The following is a 19,132-nucleotide window of genomic DNA, read 5'->3' on the forward strand; positions in this document are numbered from 1 at the left end:
ATTTAGTCATACTGCTTACCAGGATGTGCTGTTATTAGCTTGTTTTCATTCTCTCACTCCATTTGAGCTCTTAGGAGAATATGATATACATTTTCAAAATATTTTATCATAGAGATGTGGCTTAAAACTGCATTCATGAAATGGATTTAGAGGTTTTAATGGACTGTAAGTTTACTGTGAGATAATTTGATCTTTGTTTGTATTGCATTGGTAATCAGTCTTGCCCTGGATTTCAGTTCATTTCTGGACAATATGCTTAGTGGACATAGCTAAATTAGAAGATGTATTTAGGAAATCAGCATGATAAATGGGGTGTTAAACCATATTATAAGAGGAACAGTCAAAAGAGTTGGATATTTGTCACCTAGAGGAAAATTCACAGGAGACATGATGACTCTGAAATAATTTGAAAGCCTTATTCTTTGTGCCTGGCAAGGAGACATCTATGCAAAATAGGAAGAAGTGTCAGACAAACGTATTTCATATTAATATGGGAAAATATTTTCCATAATTACAGGTATAATAGAATGACATAGGTTGAATTATTTTGGATAGTGGGTCATCTCTCCTGTGGTTGTTAAGATCAAGGTTAGGTGATCACTTATTAGGGGATATTGTGGAGAGAATGCAGACATAATAGAAATTTTGTACCTGAGATTGTATGCAACTACCGCCATGAGAAATGGACCTTGTATTCTAAGAGTTACCAAAACAGTGGAGGTGTTTGTGTTACGTTCATTCTTTATGTTACAGAAAGAATTAATTACTAGTAGTAATTACTTGATTATATAGGAAATATAAGTTATTCTGTTGATTATAGATAGAACCTACCTACTTCTACTTGTTTATTTGCCTAAATTTATGATTTAAAAGATAATAGTTATTTAGAGCTAAGGTGAGCACTTTTGTTGCTTTTTGAAATATACCTCTGGTATATATTCTGAGGAGCACTTGGACTTGAAATATGGAAAGGATGGACAGAAAGTTTTTTCAAAGAAAAGACATTTTTCTGTAAGGTGAGTATGTGTGTATTTGCTTTATTGTTTTTATAGCTTATGAATATTATAAATACTCTTTTGAATATATTCCATGTTTAGTTTTTAAAAATCAGAGGCAGACACAGCAGATGATAACAGCATTTGTTAAGTCTGGTTGGTGGTTTGACCATTGTATTTGTTTTTCTGTATGTGAGACATTTAGATGTAAGTGCTTCGACAGTGAATGATAGTTGTGTGTACATGAACGTAACTGACCTTTGCCTGCAGAGCTTGACAGTACTGATGGTGCCAAGGTTTTCAGTAAGCAACCAGGAAGGATCCAGAGAGTAGCAAGAGGATCCGGTGTGTCAACAAGAGATGTCCAAGAACTTCTGACCCAGTATACCAAATTTGCACAGATGGTAAAAAAGATGGGAGGTATCAAAGGACTTTTCAAAGGTAAGAGGAATAATAAGCACATCATTATTTGACACTCTGAAAGGAAAGAAAGAGGTTGAGAAACTAAAAATTAAAGTCAGGAAGAACTGCCAGTATTAGAAAATATACTGCTGAATTTCATGTTTTATTCAAGTCCTTCCAGAATTTATAATGTGATCTGTGATTTATCTGTTTTCAGATTCAAGGTAATAAACACTAATATTTTAAAAAATCACACTTAATGACTTTGTGTGAATTTATATATTAAGGAAAATTTAGAGACTATGAGAAAATGTAAGAAAAAAGTTTAAAACACCCATTACATTCACTGCCCAGTGAATCCCATGGGTCTTACTGCAAATAACACTTGATATAACTAGGGGTTTCTTCTGATCTTAACTTCTTTTCCATATTGTCAAGTATTCTTCAAAGTATACCCTTTAGACAGATAGTAGTTTTCCAGTTATGTATGTATCTTTGTTTAGCACAAGTGCATCTTTGTTGGATGTTTAGGCTGATTGATGTATCACTGTCAGTTCTATATCAGTGTCAGTTCTTGTGTCAGTTTCTGTTCAGTCTCCGATGAAGCCAGGGATTTTTTCTGTTTTGATCAGAAACATAGGAGATGCTGAGTAAGTTTGGTAATAATTCAGTATTTTCCAGTTTAATGGTCAGTTTTTCAATATGTGTTTTAGATTACTCATATTTAACATCTCTTTGTACATTTGCTAGTTTAAATTTTCTTGGTGAATCCCCTCTTTTTTAGGTTTCTTGTCCCATTTGTTTTATTTTTTGCCTTATTGCTTTGTAATAACTCTTTAAAATTCTTGGATTATATCTGCAAATATTTTCCCCAGTTTTTCATTTGCCTTTCATTTTTATATTTTTAATTAAAACTGAAGTTTTCACTTTTAATGCAGCCAAACCTTTTGGTGTGATTTCTTTTATGCTCGTAAAAGCCTTCCCCATGTTGGTACCACAGTGTGAAAGTGGTAATCACTTAGTCATGTCTGGTTCTTTGCAACCCCATGAACTGTAGCCCCCAGGCTCCTGTGTCTATGGAGCTCTCCAGGCAAGAGAGTGCGTAGCCATTCCCTTCTCCAGCATCTTCCCAACCCAGGAATCAGACCCATGTCTTCTGTATTGCAGGCAGATTCTTTACTGTCTGAGCCACCAGGGAAGCTCTGATACCTATGTTTTCTTCTACTCGTTCTGTTTTTTTTTTTTCTTTTTCTTTTTGATTTTACTTTTTATCCCACTTAGAATGTATTTTGCTGTGTATTATCTAAGGTAAAAAGATAAGTTTGTTTTTCCAAAGAGTTAAAGTCAACTGTCTTAGCCCTGTCTTTAAATTTTTTTCTCTATCTTAAACACTATTAAGTGAATTTATTATCTAAGAAATCCTGATTAGGCAAGCTCCGAAGATAAATAGTATCCCTGAATAGGTTTCTAAAACAGAAGAGTATTTACATATCACCTTTCGTCTTTTGACAGTTTCCTTATTTTTCTTGCCTGCTATATCCTGTTTTCTTCTTTGTGACAAGGGAGGAAAGTTAGACAAACTTGTTTAAAATTGATTATATTTCCTAACACCACATACTATTTCAGATAGTGATTTATAAATACATTAAGTCAGTTTAACATCTTTCCCAAATGACCCTGACTGTTCATGATAGAACTACTGCAGATCCGTTGGTCAGATCTTAAGTCTGAGCCTTGACTACTCAATAAAGGCACAACCAGATGAAGTGGGCAGTGAATTTGGTGCACATCCTTGTCACACCAAAGCCTTAATAATGTTTTGAAGTTTTAAGTCCTCAGAGACAAAAACTTATAATGACTCACCAGTGGTCATAGAATTCACATCTTACACAGATTTATTAATTATGAAACTTTAAAATTTTTTTATCATGTTTTATAAAAAACATATCTTCTTTCATTCGTAGTTCTTAATTCATTTAATTTATTCATATTAGCCAGCTTTGATCAGAGAATCAGGGTCAGCTTTGATTTGAATTTTCACAAATGTTCCTGAGAAGTACCGGAGTTAATGTTTCTTTGAAATAGTTTTGCTGAAGCAAGCTCTACTTATTCACTGCTGTTGCATCAATGATCTCTTTGATTTTCTGTGTATTAAGAGCACAGCAGTTATTCTCTAAAGGATGCTTTTCTCTCTTCTGCCCCAGTGTGCATCTCTTTCAATGGTTGCCTTTTTGCTGTAGAGTCTCACTGAGTGTGTAGAAATTCACTGATAAATGGAGTTTCATTATATTTTTTTCTATTCTCTGAAGCTTTTTATTTATAGTAACTTCTTAGATATATACATCTTGAGGTTCTCTCAGACTCTTTCTTTCATAACCATTTATCAGTAATCCATTCTCGTTCCCAGTTAACCCATATCTTTAAAATTTTTTGTTCAGCATTATACCATATTACTACTGAACAATTGTTACAGCTTACTATTAATAACCATTGGATATGGTTTTGCTTATAGTGGCTCATTTCACAGGTATAAGTAAAAGTGTTAAAAATTTTAGTCCTTAAAAGCCCCTTAAATGTCCCTTAATATTGAATTTCACTTTTTCTTTCTTAAAAATACATATGTAATTGGGACAAAGATTAGAAGGGAATATGTATAAATAGAAATAATTTTGTTAGAGTAAGATTATAGGATTTTTCTTCATATTTACTCAATTTCTATGATATCCTGATTATATTACAGTCTGTACTGACACAAAAATTTTTTTAGGTGGTGACATGTCTAAGAATGTGAGCCAGTCACAGATGGCAAAATTGAATCAACAAATGGCCAAAATGATGGATCCAAGAGTTCTTCATCATATGGGTAATTACAGAGTTGTTGCCAGTTGCTAATACATGGTTTAGTTTATAAGGATTGAGTTTTAATAAGCCTTCTGTTGTTAATCGAAAATCAGATCAAACAGCGTATGGTGGAAAAGGCCCATCTAATTTCTAAGTGGAATGGTTGTAATAGTGTTGTATAAGCTGAGGTTTCATTCACTCCCCTGCTGCTGTTTGTGACTTTTGAGCAAGCTACTTAATCATCTTCTTTTAAAAAATATATATTTGGCTATACACAGGGTCTTAGTTGTAGCATATGGGATCTAGTTCCCTGACCAGGGATCGAACCCATGCCCCCTGCATTGGAAGCACGGAGTCTTAGCCACTGGACTACCAGGGAAGTCCCAAAATTGTATTTTTATTTCTTTTCATTTTATGGCCATGTGGACCACCTTGGGCCACCAGAGAAGTCCCTAATCATCTTTTATTAATGCTTCTTCTGGTGACTTTTTGCCTTAGTTTAGAAACTGGATAGTTTTAGTGATGAGACTTTGAAATTACATAACGATTTTGAAAACCACGTTCCACTTTTACCATGTAACCTATGAAAAGTTCCTTAAACTTTCTGAACCTCACTTTCTCCTGTAAAATCACAGGTCATATCTTAGCAGGAAATTAGTACAGTTCTGGGCATATAGTAGATATTCAATAATGATGAATTGTTTTCTTACTTGAAGCACTGCATTAACTACAGCTCCAATTTATTACTATTTGTAAGACTCAGACTTCCCAGAGGGAAATATTTTTGTTTCAATTTACTGACTCCCTACTGTGTGATAGGTACTGTTTGTTCTAAGATCTTTTCATGTAGTTTGTATTCCTCATAATGAGATGAAGTAAGTTATTTATTCTCTTTTATAGATGAGGATACTGGTGATAATACCAATTTTTATGTACTTCACGGCTGGTGACCAAATTGCAGTCAGAACCCAGTATATTTTTTAGAAGTTTAACTACTTATTAGGCAAAAGTAGCAGATGTTTCAAGTTCTGTATAATAATTATCTGATTTTATTCCACTCTCACTCTAGGTGGTATGGCAGGACTTCAGTCAATGATGAGGCAATTTCAACAGGGTGCTGCTGGCAATATGAAAGGCATGATGGGATTCAATAACATGTAAAGAAGATGCCTTAATATAAAGTGACTCTGTTGATTACATTATTTGCTGCGACCTCAGAATTTCCCCTCCTTTTTGCAAATGGGAAAAAAAAAAGTATTTTTCTTGCCTGTCTTGCCCCCTTTCTTTCTCTTCTTGTCTTTTTCCCCCTCCTTTTCTTTTTCTTTTCTTCCTTTTTCCCTTCCTCCCTTTCATATGGGAGGAATATATGGTTGTTGTGGAAATAATTATATTTTTGCTTTAGATTTTCTTTTCTGTTAGTTTCAACCATCCTAACACTTCTGAAGTTAAATCATGATGTAAAATTTTAGTACTTAAAAGTTTTTAATTGTCTCAAAGGCCAACCATTACCTTTGTAAACAGTCCTGGTCAATAGTTACATGATGTCTCAATAAAAGTGCTATACAATAAACTTCAAAGTCATTATAAGTTAAGGGGTTGTTAACTTTCTTTATGGTTTGAAATGATCAGTGTATCATGTTAAAAGGCAGACAAAAATAATATTTAAAACTGTTCCCAGAAGTATACCTTTATTGGGACACATGGTAGAGTAACCTAACCATTAGTATTAGGAATTTTTGTTTAACTTGGAATAATGAAGATAATTTTGCCATAGAAAATCTTAACTCTGACATTTAAATTGAAATTGTGAATTTGGTTATAGTTCACAATTTAATGTTTTGTATATAACTTTCATTTTTTTTACCTCATATTTTTGAAGCCTTAATGGCAATATTTGATTTTCTTGCAAAGCCAATTTTGTTATGTTTCTTACATACCAAAAATCTGCTTGAAGAAATTGATATACTTTGGTGATAATAGCTGATGTATAGATCTCCTAATGGGAATATAATTGCAGATATTAGGATGTCATTATTATATATTAAAAATAATGAGACCATAACAAGATTGACTTGGTTGTTGGTTACTTTGGATTGCTGTACAGTTCATTTAGAACAATGGCTTTTAAGTAAGTTATGTCATTAATTTAAAACACTACCATAATTCTTATACCTATTCATTATTCACACCGTGAAGATAATAGATACACTGTTATAACGATGTATTTTGAACTAGGATCAACTGATCTTCTGGAGAAGGAAATGGCAACCCACTCCAGTTCTCTTGCCTGGAAAATCCCATGGATGGAGGAGCCTGGTAGGTTACAGTCCATGGGGTCTCAAAGAGTCAGACAACGACTGTATGACTTCACTTCACTCCCTTCACTCACTTCATACTTTATTGCTGGAGAAAGAAATGGCAACCCACTCCAGTGTTCTTGCCTGGAGAATCCCATGGATGGAGGAGCCTGTCAGGCCATGGTCCATGGGGTCGCAGAGAGTCAGATATGACTGAAGTGACTGAGCATACCTGCGCAAACTGATCTTCAGCACAGAAGAGAGTGAAAGAAATAGCTAGTTTTTGTAGTATTAATTTTTTATGTCTCGAGTGTTTTAAAAAGATCTTAAGAGCCACAGTGTCTTCAGAAAATACATAGAGAATGCAACTGATTTTCTTATTTACTTGGGTAAAGATTTTGTATCCCACTAAATCATTTTCACCAGATAAAAACTTTAATATCCCTATGGAATATTTGTATAAACTGTAAGAATTATGTATCTTTTCTTTTGCAGAAATGTCATCACAAGGTCCAGCTACAGAAATTAGACATTATAGAAAATACTGTTCTCCAAATTAGTCTTTAATGCATGCCACCTTTTCTGGGCATGCATTATTGTGATTTCTGTCCTCAGGGACCACGTTTCCATTTTGACCAAAAAAAAAAAAAATGAGATAGATACTTGGCCAGACTTTATGGATTGGGGCATTGTTTTTAGCATTTTTTGTGTCTGATGCAAATTATCTTTTTCAGAAGCAAAAATAACAGTGGCAAAGGCCAGTAAAAGTCCAGAATGTGTCATTCAGCTTTTGTTTCTCTTTCCTCATCTGTAGAACGAGGAAATTGGAGATACTCTGACTCCATTAATGCCTCAACCTGGCATCTTTTTTGTTACAAAAATTATCCTCAGTTCTCAGTTTTTATCAAAGTACTGATTTTTTGAAAGCATGAGTATACTAAAATCCTTTAATAATCTGAACAAATTTCCTTTTATTTTTCACTATTGTTAAAATTAGTTCCTTAGCTTTTTGATATATTTTCTATTACCAACTTAGAGCACTAGCTAGATCTAATATCATACAACATTGGATTCTTCCTGGATTTGATTATAATGTTATGTAAATATGTACAAATGTAAAATTAGGTATAATTTATTTTACTTACAGTGCTTATGTAATTTCATAACGAAAACAATGTAATCAAAAAAATTATAATACCAAGAAAAGGCAAATTAATAATTTAATGGATGTCAGTGTTCTGAAAGTATCATATTTGTTGGCATGTAGGATATAAGGTATACATACACAATGCATTGAAACTTTATGGAGGCATTTTTTGGGGAAAAAATTACTTGTCATCATATAGTAAAAGTGATTTTTTAAAGTGCGTTACATAAACCATTATATTGTTGAAATAAATATAGTATATCAAAATGTGAGAAGTCCTAAATTCTGATATGCAATAATATTATACTAACCTTGAACAGAAGTATAGTGCACATGTCTAAAAAGAAATGTATTATTATCAGAAATACTGATATAGACAAGGCAACAAAGCCAGAAAATTTACTAGAACTAAAGTCTCATATTAATACTGGTAAAATGAATATATTAATACCTATTATCAGTGAATGTAGAGGTTAAGTAGCTCTAGTACATAAAAACAAATATTTTGAGTAAAAAGTGGAACACAGTGTTTAAATGTGAAGAAATTTCAGCTTACTGATTGTATGCAGTAAAAGCAAGTGTTTTATTATAGTAAAATAACAACCACAGAATTTGAATGAGCTCTAATAAAAACTGTGTCAGTGAGAACCATGGCTAAATAACAACGAAATGTAAGTAAGTTTTGGTCTTCTTAAAACCTGGCAATAATTATTAATAAAGCCAAGTAAGTTATCATATTCAAAACTAGAAAACCATCACCACAGCTCTTATCTCTTCTGTTCATTCCTGGCATTCACTGGATTAGGAACGGAGTCATCTTCAAAACTCTGCTCTAAACTCCAGCTACTATGTTCTGAACATTAAGCTATTGCATTATGGTTGAACCTAATACCTCCTTTGCTTCTGAACCACAAGTTATAAGAATGATGAATCTGTATCTCAAATTTCGGGGTATTAATTTAAATTTTACTTCTAGATCACCTGTATAGTCTATGTCTTGTTATTGATGTGATATGAAATTTTGCTATGACTTTTTCCCCACACTTTGTCATTAGGGGCAGATAACAATTTATTTGTGTTCATTGTTGAGTAATTGCTAACCCAAGACTCTAGTCCCTTCTCTACTGACCTCTTGTTTGTAATATGGGCATACTGCATACAAGGTAATTTTTGGATACTTTGAAAATACAAGTTGTAAGCTAGTGGTACATTTCCTTTGGTAATATTAATTGTAAGCTAATGGAACGTTTCCTTCAGTAATATTAATATGGTACACACAGGCTCTTTAATTTGGCAAGCCTGTGCTCCTGCTTGCTCTCGTTACTTTTCTCTTCATTCAGAATCATTATTTGAAGTGCATTTATATCTTTTAGCTTCATTTGGCCTAAAGTGTTCTCTCATTACCCTTAAAACATGCATTTTTTGGTACCAGTTGGATCATAAATGGAAAAACAATCAAATTGCACATCAGCACCTGTTTGTAGGAGGGATAATGTAGATGAGTCTGACACTAAGAAAACCCCTATGTGAGGCCTGAGCGTCCTCTGACATAAAGACTTGCTTCTCATCGGAAGCAGAAGTGAGTAATATCTGGTGATTGTGATTTATTTTTCTTAAGAAACACATGAAAAAGTTTTGTGACCTTCCAGGGAAAAGTCCTATATCTATGTCATGAGGAGATGCAATACCTGCATAGCTGCATAATTTAGGAATCATGCTTTTTTGCTTTTTATGATTTTAAAATAGAATGTAAGAAAATAAAGAGGTAACCCAAAATAGGCTAAGAGTTAGGTATATTCATGGACCCATAATTTCTGACTTTGGGAATCAATTAAGGGGTTCAACATTTTATTTCTGGCAGAAGTGGTGTAAGAAATACCCACCTGTTTCTTGACATTCCATTTGACAGGAAATACAGGGAGTGTGAAGCCCATAAGTTGATGTGTCTTTTTTTTTTTTTTTTTAAGTTTCTTTCTTGTTTCCCAAGAATTTGGATTGGAGGGTAAATTTGTATTTTATATACAATTGGATTATCAAGTTCATCTCATCTGTTACTAGGGAAAGGTATGGTTTTCTTAGTCTAGAAAAAGTACTGTTCTCAGGATTTTTTCCTTTTGACACTGAGCTAATATCAACAAATTTATAGAGAATTCAGCAAAAGTTCAGCATGGGCAGCAAACCTGGATGTCCTCAGTATCAGTCATTTATGCTGTTGTACCTTTTACATTCCCCCCTTTTGCCTATGATTCTTCCTGGAGAAAACATCATGGGAGCAACATCTAGTCCCACAAAACTGGAGTGGCTTGGTTGCCTGCTCAGGATTTATCATATCCCTCAAAGCAGGGGTTGGGTGTAAGAGGCAATAAATGGATCAGGAAAATCATTGGCAGCATTGTGATACTGTGCTGCCTCAAATACAGTGATCTGTGCAATCCTTAACCAAGCAGAAGAATGATTAGGTATAGATGTAAACAATTTAAGCAAGTGCTTTACCAATATACAGAAGCTAAGTTACTAAGAGTAATATCCCAGTTTCCGGAACAGTTCTGAGCCAAGTCCAATATTTAAGGGTGATCAGCTGAACAGATCAAACATTAGGGGAATGTTAAGGGAATCAGAATGAAGCCAAGTGAGTTTCTTTTGTAGGACTTCAATTTGAGTTTCTAGTCGGAGACAACTGAGTGACTGAACTGAACTGATACCAAAAATACTTATCCAAGTATAGCAGGTGGTGTTTAAGATAGCATGGATATTTCCATGTTCTGCCAGAAGGCAGTCCAAGGCAAATCAGTTATCTAATATAACATGTGAGTGAGTTTGGAAAATTTTTTTGGCTTTTCCGGTAAGCGGCCTGAGGTGACCCCTAAAAATGGTGCGCTATTCACTTGACCCAGAAAACCCCACAAAATCATGCAAATCAAGAGGTTCAAATCTTCGTGTTCACTTTAAGAACACTTGTGAAACTGCCAAGGCCATAAAGGGTATGCATATCCGAAAAGCCACCAAGTACCTGAAGGATGTCACTTTAAAGAAGCAAATGTGTGCCATTCCGTCGTTACAACGGTGGAGTTGGTAGGTGTGCACAGGCCAAACAGTGGGGCTGGACGCAGGGTCGGTGGCCCAGAAAGAGTGCTGAATTTTTACTACACATGCTCAAAAGTGCAGAGAGTCATGCTGAACTTAACGGCTTAGATGTAGATTGTCTGGTCATTGAGCACATCCAAGTGAACAAAGCCCCCAAGATGCGGCGCAGGACTTACAGAGCTCACGGTCGGATCAACCCCTACGTGAGCTCTCCCTGCCACATTGAGATGATCCTTACTGAAAAAGAACAGATTGTTCCTAAACCAGAAGAGGAGGTTGCACAGAAGAAAAAGATATCCCAGAAGAAACTGAAGAAACAAAAACTTATGGCCCGGGAATAAATGCTGCAAAAAATAAATGCAAATAAAAGTAAAAAAAAAAAAAGAAAATTTTTTTGGTCACTTAATGCTATTAACTATGGCATTAGCTATGCTGCTTTGGCAGAGAAATTTCAAACCATATTCTCAAGGGTTCCAATTCTCAACTTGGGGAATAGAATTCTTAGATCTGAAATCCCTTAAAAGAGATATCTCAGCAGAGGTGGGAAGTAGAACATGGGTGCTACCTGCTAATTTCTGGAGAACTGAACACAAAGGGGCCAGTAAAAGCCCTGGGGCACATTGAGAACCTGGGGTTGGGCGGTGTTGAGGCAGGACATCTTCCACCCACAAATAGAGACACAGCCAGATGGGGCACAGGGAAAGGAGTCAACGTGAGATTAAATCATGGGTCAGTTATATTTGAGCAGGCTTTTAGAAGCATATTCAAAAGCAGAGACATTACTTTGCCAACAAAGGTCCATCTAGTCAAGGCTATGGTTTTTCCTGTGGTCGTGTGTGGATGTGAGAGTTGGACTGTGAAGAAAGCTGAGTGCTGAAGAATTGATGCTTTTGAACTGTGGTGTTGGAGAAGACTCTTGAGGGTCCCTTGGACTGCAAGGAGATTCAACCAGTCCATCCTAAAGGAGATCAGCCCTGGAATTTCTTTGGAAGGAATGATGTTGAAGCTGAAACTCCAGTACTTTGGCCACCTCATGCGAAGAGTTGACTCATTGGAAAAGTCTCTGATGCTGGGAGGGATTGGGGGCAGGAGGAAAAGGGGACGACAGAGGATGAGATGGCTGGATGGCATCACCGACTCGATGGACATGAGTTTGAGTGAACTCCGGGAGTTGGTGATGGACAGGGAGGCCTGGCGTGCTGCAATTCATGGGGTCGCAAAGAGTCGGACACGACTGAGCAACTAAACTGAACTGAACTTAGAAGCCTTCCTTGTAGGAACATGGGGATCATCATGAGGATATATTCTGTTGCACAGCAAGGTAAAGATGAGAGCCAGTGTTTCTCGGTTTTATTGGAACAAATGTTCTAAGAACTAATTGAGGTTTTTGTCTGATTCTGTTGACCAAACAGGGAAAAGGAGCTGTGAATTCAAGTAGGCAAACATGGTATACTGGGAAAATAGTTAATTCTATACAGGATATGATGGAGGGATATTAATAAGATTGGAAATAGCTAAGGCAGGGGAATCCCATTGTTTGATGAATGAGTTTGGGGTTCCCATAGTATAGTCAACAATCTGTTGGATTTCCTTCGGGGGCTAGACTGGAAAATGCAGACTAGGGCATTATTCTTCCAGGCATAAAGGTTCTGGATGGGTTTTAAGAAAGAATAATAACAGAAGTAAAAAAACTATCCAAGTAAAATCAGTCATTTTAATATAAAGAGAAGAAATGGTGGCTCATGGCCTTGGTTAAATAAAGAATACTAAGCTGAATAGATTAGTTGAATGGCCAAAAATTGGAGCTAGAGGCTTCTTTCCAGGAGAGTTCTGACAAGATACATGGTTTTCATAGAATTACTACCAATGGAGGATGCTCACTGTATGTAGTAAGGTAAAGAGTATTAATAAACCTGAAGCTACAAGGAGGAGTCCCAAAAGTTCAATTCTCCAGTCCTTCGTAGTCGAATTTAAGGGACCAAAGGACCTGGGTCACTTCCTTTAAACTTTAATTCCAAGCATGCACCCAAGCATGAAGATTTTCACTCCCAGATAATGTGTCTATAAGGAGAAGAGCTGCAAGTTGCTGTTATCAGTTATTACATATTGAAGGAGATAAAGCAACTTTGTGATAGCAATTAGAACAAAGAAAAACAAAGACTTCATTAATAGTGATCATGGAATATACTGGCCTAACCTGAATCTTGGGAGAGTTGTCTATGTCAGGTGTCATTTGCTTCACTCGGTCAGTTTCAGCTTTAAGTCTCCAACTATTTCAGAAGCCCATTCAGGTAGGGAAGCCTTTTTCAAATGAGAAACATGAATCTAAGAGTCAGTGCCTTTAGGTTTACTGGCACAAAGCACTTTTGTGCCAGCAAAGAGACCTGATCAAGTTCCTGCCACCTAGGCTGCAAAGAGTCCTTTAAAAGTTGTCTTTTCCAATAAACATAGTCCCCTGGTTGTAAATTGTGGTATGCGAGTTCTTCATCTCCCGGGAGTGCTTTCCTATGTAAAGGTTTCTCAACCAGCTGCTCATTTTTCTTTAGAGTCTTAATGAGATTTTGGCAATAATGTAAAAGATATCCCTTGACTAGAAGGGGCTTGTATAACTCTGAGTCAAGAATTGTGAGTCATCAAGTAATTATGTCAAATGGTGACAATTTGTGTCTTCCAAAGGGTGTAGATCTTAAGTTTAATAAAACCATGAGTAGTAAATTGGGCCAAGGAGACTGAAAGACACTGAGGGTTTTGCCAATTGTGGTTTTTTATATTTTTAATTGGATAATTGCTTTACAATATTGTGTTGTGTTTTTGCCATGTATCAGCATGAATCAAAGGTATACATATGTCCCCTCCCTCTTGAACCTGCCTCCCACCTCCCACCCCACCTCTCTAGATTGTCAGAGAGCACTGGGTTTGACCTCCCTGTGTCATGTAGCAAATTTCCTTTGGTTATCCATTTTACATATGGTAAAGTATATGTTTCAATGTTACTATTTCAGTTTATCCCTCCCTTTCCTTCCCTAACTGTATCCATAAGTCTTTTTCTCTATGGCTGCATCTCCATTGCTACTCTGCACATAGGTTCATCAGGACCATCTTTCTAGATTCCAAATATATGCTTTTATGTGGTATTCTTCTCTTTCTGACTTACTTTACTCCGTATAATAGGCTCTATGTTTATCCACCTCATTAGAAGTGACTCAAATGTGCTCCTTTTTTATGGCTGAGTAATATTCCATGTTTTTATTATGCTGTTAGTTCTTTTGGCTTCCTGGTGGCACACAGTGGTAACGACTCCGCCTGCCTAGGCAAAAGACACAAGACATGGGAGTTTGATCCCTGGGTCAGGAAGATCCCCTGGGGGAGGAAATGGCAACCCACTCCAGTATTTTTGCCTGGAAAATTCCATGGACAGGGGCCTGGCAGGCTACAGTCCACGGGGTCACAAAGAGTTGGACATGACAGAGCAACCAAGCACACACGCACACACATTAGTTCTTTCCATTTGACCAGAGGATTGAGGCTGATGGGTACAGCAGAAATGTTGTAGGCTAGACTTCACAAACAACATTTGGAATTTGTCTAGTGCAATGGTACTTTTATCATGTAATTCCAAGAGAAGTCCCCACGTGAGAATAATTTCTTCCAATAATGTTTTGGCCACTGCAAGGCTGGCTGCCTGTCTGCAAGGGAAGGCTTCCATTCAATGACAATACATACAAACCATCACAAGAACATGTTTGGATCCTTGAGAGGGAGGCAGCTGGCTAAAATTCAGTTGCTGGATAGTAGAGGAACCAGCAGGTAAAGGAAAGTGGCCTTGAGAATATGAATAGGTTTTGGTGGGTTATACCTCAGACAGATCTGATACCGTTGACATATTTGAGCTGCTACGATGGGAGGTCTCTAAAAGTATTGTTTCCCTCAGGCTATCATTTTATCAATTCTTTAACGAGTTATTGCCTGTATTAACTTTAAAATGGTTTCTTGAGCAACTGCAGAAAGAGCAGGATGGTTGTCTGGCCCATACCAAAGCCAAGGATGTTGGTCAAACATGCACCCTTCAGAAGCCCATCACTATTCTTTCCTAACTGTAGCATGCGCTTTCCCGTTTCTGATAATATCCTTTAAATCTTGGGTGTCCTTCCAAGTAGTACACAGTTAACTTGGTGTGAACAGTGACCAACAGAAGTTTCTTTATGAAGCCTGAGTCTTGTAATGCTGCGGCCTTAGCAACTCTGTCAGCCAGTCAGTTTCTCTTTCCTTCAGTGCTGTCTTTGGAAGGCCTGGCAACTTACCATTGCCAACTGTCCTGCAGCAAGATGGCATCCAGCAAAGCCTTAACAAAGGGGCCATTTTCAATTTCAATTTCACTTCCCCCTCTCTGTTTCCAAAGCATTTCAAAGTCATGAGATCCTTCAAAAACACAACTGCTATCAGTGTAAATGTTAGCACCTTTGCCAGAGGCTACAGTGTGCAGGTGCAAGTTAGTGTGTATGGTTCAACTTGTTGGGCTGAAGAAAGTAGGGGCAGAGCATTGGATTCTATTATAGTGACGGGAATACTGACAGCATATCCAGATTTCAGTTGTCCAGCACTACTTCATAGATACAGCAGAAGATGTCAAGCTTGTCTAAAGGCGTTTCTTGCAATCTGGATGCAGACTAGGCAAAATACCAACTGTGGTTATGCAACCATGTGAGGTCTTATCTGTTGCTGATGTTAAGAGGGTAGCAGGATTTAGGGCATTACCATAACACAAAAAGACATTTGGAGAGAAAAGCAAGATGTCATAGAATGTCAGTCAGTGAGCAGATAAGAGTGTGTGGAGTGCCTCAACCAGTTAAGGGACAAAAATCCATAAGGGAGACCTCAAAACTGTCTATTCTAGAACCTGCAGAAGGGCAGTGGTGGCTGCTATTGCTTGGAGGCAAGGTGAAAGATCTTGACCTACAGGCTTCAACTGTTGGCCCTAAAAGCCAATAGTCTCTGTTTCCCCCCATGGGACTGAATGAGCTCTCCAAGCGTGTTTCCTGTTATTAATAACTTCATGAACAAATAGAAGAAAGGGAAGAAAATAGTTAGGGTCCCCTACAGCAGGGGCTGTGGCCAACTGAACATTTAAAGTTTGAAAAGCTGATTCAGCCTCATTATTCCAAACAAGAGGATTGGGCCTCTGCCTTTTAGCAGGGAAAAAGGTTTTGTGCATACAAGCAGAAATTAGGAACCCAACTCTGCAATAGCCTGTTAGTCCAAAGAAGCAACTCAAATGGCACTTGGTGGGAAGAAGTGGGAAACAGATGTGCCCTTGACGCGTGACTCAAGTATCTTACCTGGGTTTGAACAAACTGCAACTTTCTCCTTGAGACTTCTGCCTTTGTGTGCTAGCTGAGTTAGAAGGAATAGGCTCTCCTTGAGGCATGCTTCCTTAGAAGGAGAGCATAACAAAGTCATCAACATATGGAAGAAAAGTAGAGCTGTGGGCAAAATTCACACTGGCCAAGTCTCCTCTCAGTATCTGTGAAAAGTAAGTAGGGTTTTCTGTGTAGCCCTGAGGCATAATGATCCAAGTATTTTGATGTCCTTCCCAAGTAAAGACAAACAAGTACTGGCTATCTGGATGGACAGGCAGGCTGAAGAAAGCACTACATAAATCTTTAACTGTAAAGAACTGTGTGCTCAGACGGAGAAGGCAATGGCACCCCACTCCAGTACTTTTGCCTGGAAAATCCCATGGATGGAGGAGCCTGGTAGGCTGCAGTCCATGGGGTCACTAGAGTCGGACACGACTGAGCAACTTCACTTTCACTTTTCCCTTTCATGCATTGGAGAAGGAAATGGGAACCCACTCCAGTGTTCTTGCCTGGAGAATCCCAGGGATGGGGAAGCCTGGTGGGCTGCCGTCTATGGGGTCGCACAGAGTCAGACGCGACTGAATCGACTTAGCAGCAGCAGCAGTGTGCTCAGAGGGATTAAATCGAGGTTGCTGTGAGGTTGGGGGCTATGGGGTGATGTGGTATAACTATACTGTTTATGGCTTAGAGATCCTGAACGAAATACCAACCTCAGGAATGAGACTTGCCTGTGGGAAGGACTGGTGGGCTACAGGGACCAAAGCATGGGATGATGAGTCTCTTCTGGAAGTGTGCCTTGACAGTCAGATGAATTCTTTCTAGGGCCTCAGGCCTGAGAGAGTATTGTCTGAGGTGAGGCAAAGGTTTATTAGAATCTACCTGGATCTTAATTGATAGCACCTAATCAATAAACTTAGTCGTGTCCGACTCTTGGTGACCCCATGGACTCCTCCGTCCATGGGATTTTCTAGGCAAGAGTACTGGAGTGGGTTGCCATTTCCTCCTCCAGGGGATCTTCCCAACCCAGGGATCAAACCCTGGTCTCCTGAATTGTGTAGGCAGACACTTTTACCGTCTGAGCCACCAGGGAAGTCCAATCAATAACCTCAGATATGCAGATGACACCACCCTAATGGCAGAAAATGAAGAAGAACTAAGAGCCTCTTGATGAAAGTGAAAGGGGAGAGTGAAAAAGTTGGCTTAAAACTCAACATTCAGAAAACCAAGATCATGGCATCTGGTCCCATCACTTCATGGGAAATAGATGGGGAAACAATGGAAACAGTGACAGACTTTATTTTTTTGGGCTCCAAAATCACTGCAGATGGTGACTGCAGCCATGAAATTAAAAGATGTTTGCTCCTTGGAAGAAAAGTTATGACCATCCTGCTGCTGCTGCTGCTAAGTTGCTTCAGTTGTGTCCAACTCTGTGCAACCCCATAGACGGCAGCTCATTAGGCTCCCCCATCCCTGGGATTCTCCAGGCAAGAACACTAGAGTGGGTTGCCATTTCCTTCTCCAATGCATGAAAGTGAAAAATGAAAGTGAATTCTCTCAGTCGTGTCTGACTCTTAGCGACTCCATGGGCTGCAGCCCACCAGGCTCCTCTGTCCATGGGATTCTCTAGGCAAGAGTGCTGGAGTGGGGTGCCATTGCCTTTTCTTATGACCATCCTAGATAGCATATTAAAAAGCAGAGACATTACTTTGCCAACAAAGGTCTGTCTAGTCAAAGCTTTAGTTTTTCCAGTAGTCATGTACAGATGTGAGAGGTGGACTATAAAGAAAGCTGAGTGCCGAAGAATTGATGCTTTTGAAATGTGGTGTTGGAGAAGACTCTTGAGAGTCCCTTGAACTGCAAGGAGATCCAACCAGTCAATCCTAAAGGAAATCAGTACTGAATATTCATTGGAAGGACTGATGTTGAAGCTGAAACTCCAATACTTTGGCCACCTGATGTGAAGAACTGACTCATCTGAAAAGACCCTGATGCTGAGAATGATTGAAGGTGGGAGCAGAAGGTCACGACAAAGGATGAGATGGTTCGATAGCATCGCCAACTCGATGGACATAAGTTTGAGTAAGCTCCGGGAGTTCATGATGGACAGGAAAGCCTGGTGTACTGCAGTCCATGAGGTGGCAGAGAGTTGGACACAACTGAGTGACTGAACTGAACTGAATGAATGTGTTCAATGTTGTTTGAAGAGGTAGACCATAATGTAGAAGGAACAGAATCTAACAAATCCTTGTGATGGGGAATCTCAATATCAGGACAAGAGTTGGAGGTAGACCCTGAGGAGTCAAAATAAAAGTGTATTTCTCCTTTTAGGGAAAAGGAAATGTAAGTGTGTAATTTTCCCAGGAGGTCTTGGCCCCCCAAAATGTACAGGGACAGAAGTAACTAATGACTTCCCTGAAAAGAACCTATCTCAGAAGGCAAGGGGGTTAACTGACTTATCTTCACAACCGTGTTTGGAACTCACACCATTTGGACCATTCTGGCACTCTAAGGAAGAGGGCCTGAAGGCTGGTGGGGTTCAAGACACAAGAGTGGTATGTCTCTATGTCCACAAGAGTGGTAATAGCCTCAGCTACTATAAAAGAAGGTCCAACTCTCCCAATGGAAAGACCCCAAACTTTTCTCAGGACTTCATGAGTGTTTGTTTACAAAAGGGAGGTGCATTTCAAATTTCCCAGAATGTTCATGAAAAGGGTCCAAGAGGGTAGCTTTGGGCTGTGAATAAGGCCTTCTTTTGAACTTTGGGTAATTCTTCCAGTGGCCAGGCTGATTATGATAGTGGCAGGGACCTAGCCTTGAAAGGAACCCTGGAGAGAATTTTGGTCTTTCTGTTGAGGTGGCTGCTGAGTGGCAGTGGTCAGATGCTGCAGCTGCAAATTCATGATTTTAGTGGTCTTGCATTTGTGTAGGATTGTTTTAGAGAGATTATTCACTAAATTCACCAAATCAGGAGTGGCCATTGCTTCAAATCGAAAAAGTGCATCTTTAACA

At 38.3% G+C, this 19,132-nt stretch overlaps 1 protein-coding gene and 1 pseudogene across 4 annotated transcripts in view; both read left to right on the forward strand.

The window, feature by feature from the left end:
- The window catches only part of SRP54 (signal recognition particle 54), a 36,343-nt gene extending 30,513 nt beyond the window's left edge, over positions 1-5,830 (forward strand). For 3 of the 4 annotated variants that reach the window (XM_005222057.5, XM_005222056.5, XM_024981924.1), the window contains 3 exons: positions 1,266-1,436; positions 4,165-4,260; positions 5,308-5,830. In XM_005222057.5, coding sequence (XP_005222114.1) covers positions 1,266-1,436; positions 4,165-4,260; positions 5,308-5,399 — 359 coding nt within the window. In that variant the 3' untranslated portion in view covers positions 5,400-5,830. 4 annotated transcript variants of the gene reach the window in all.
- Positions 5,831-10,526: 4,696 nt separating this feature from the next.
- On the forward strand, positions 10,527-11,108 carry LOC107131623 (large ribosomal subunit protein uL22-like; annotated as a pseudogene).
- Positions 11,109-19,132: the final 8,024 nt, after the last annotated feature.

The sequence above is a fragment of the Bos taurus genome, chromosome 21, assembly GCF_002263795.3.
Source record: "Bos taurus isolate L1 Dominette 01449 registration number 42190680 breed Hereford chromosome 21, ARS-UCD2.0, whole genome shotgun sequence".
Taxonomy (NCBI): Eukaryota; Metazoa; Chordata; class Mammalia; order Artiodactyla; family Bovidae; genus Bos; species Bos taurus.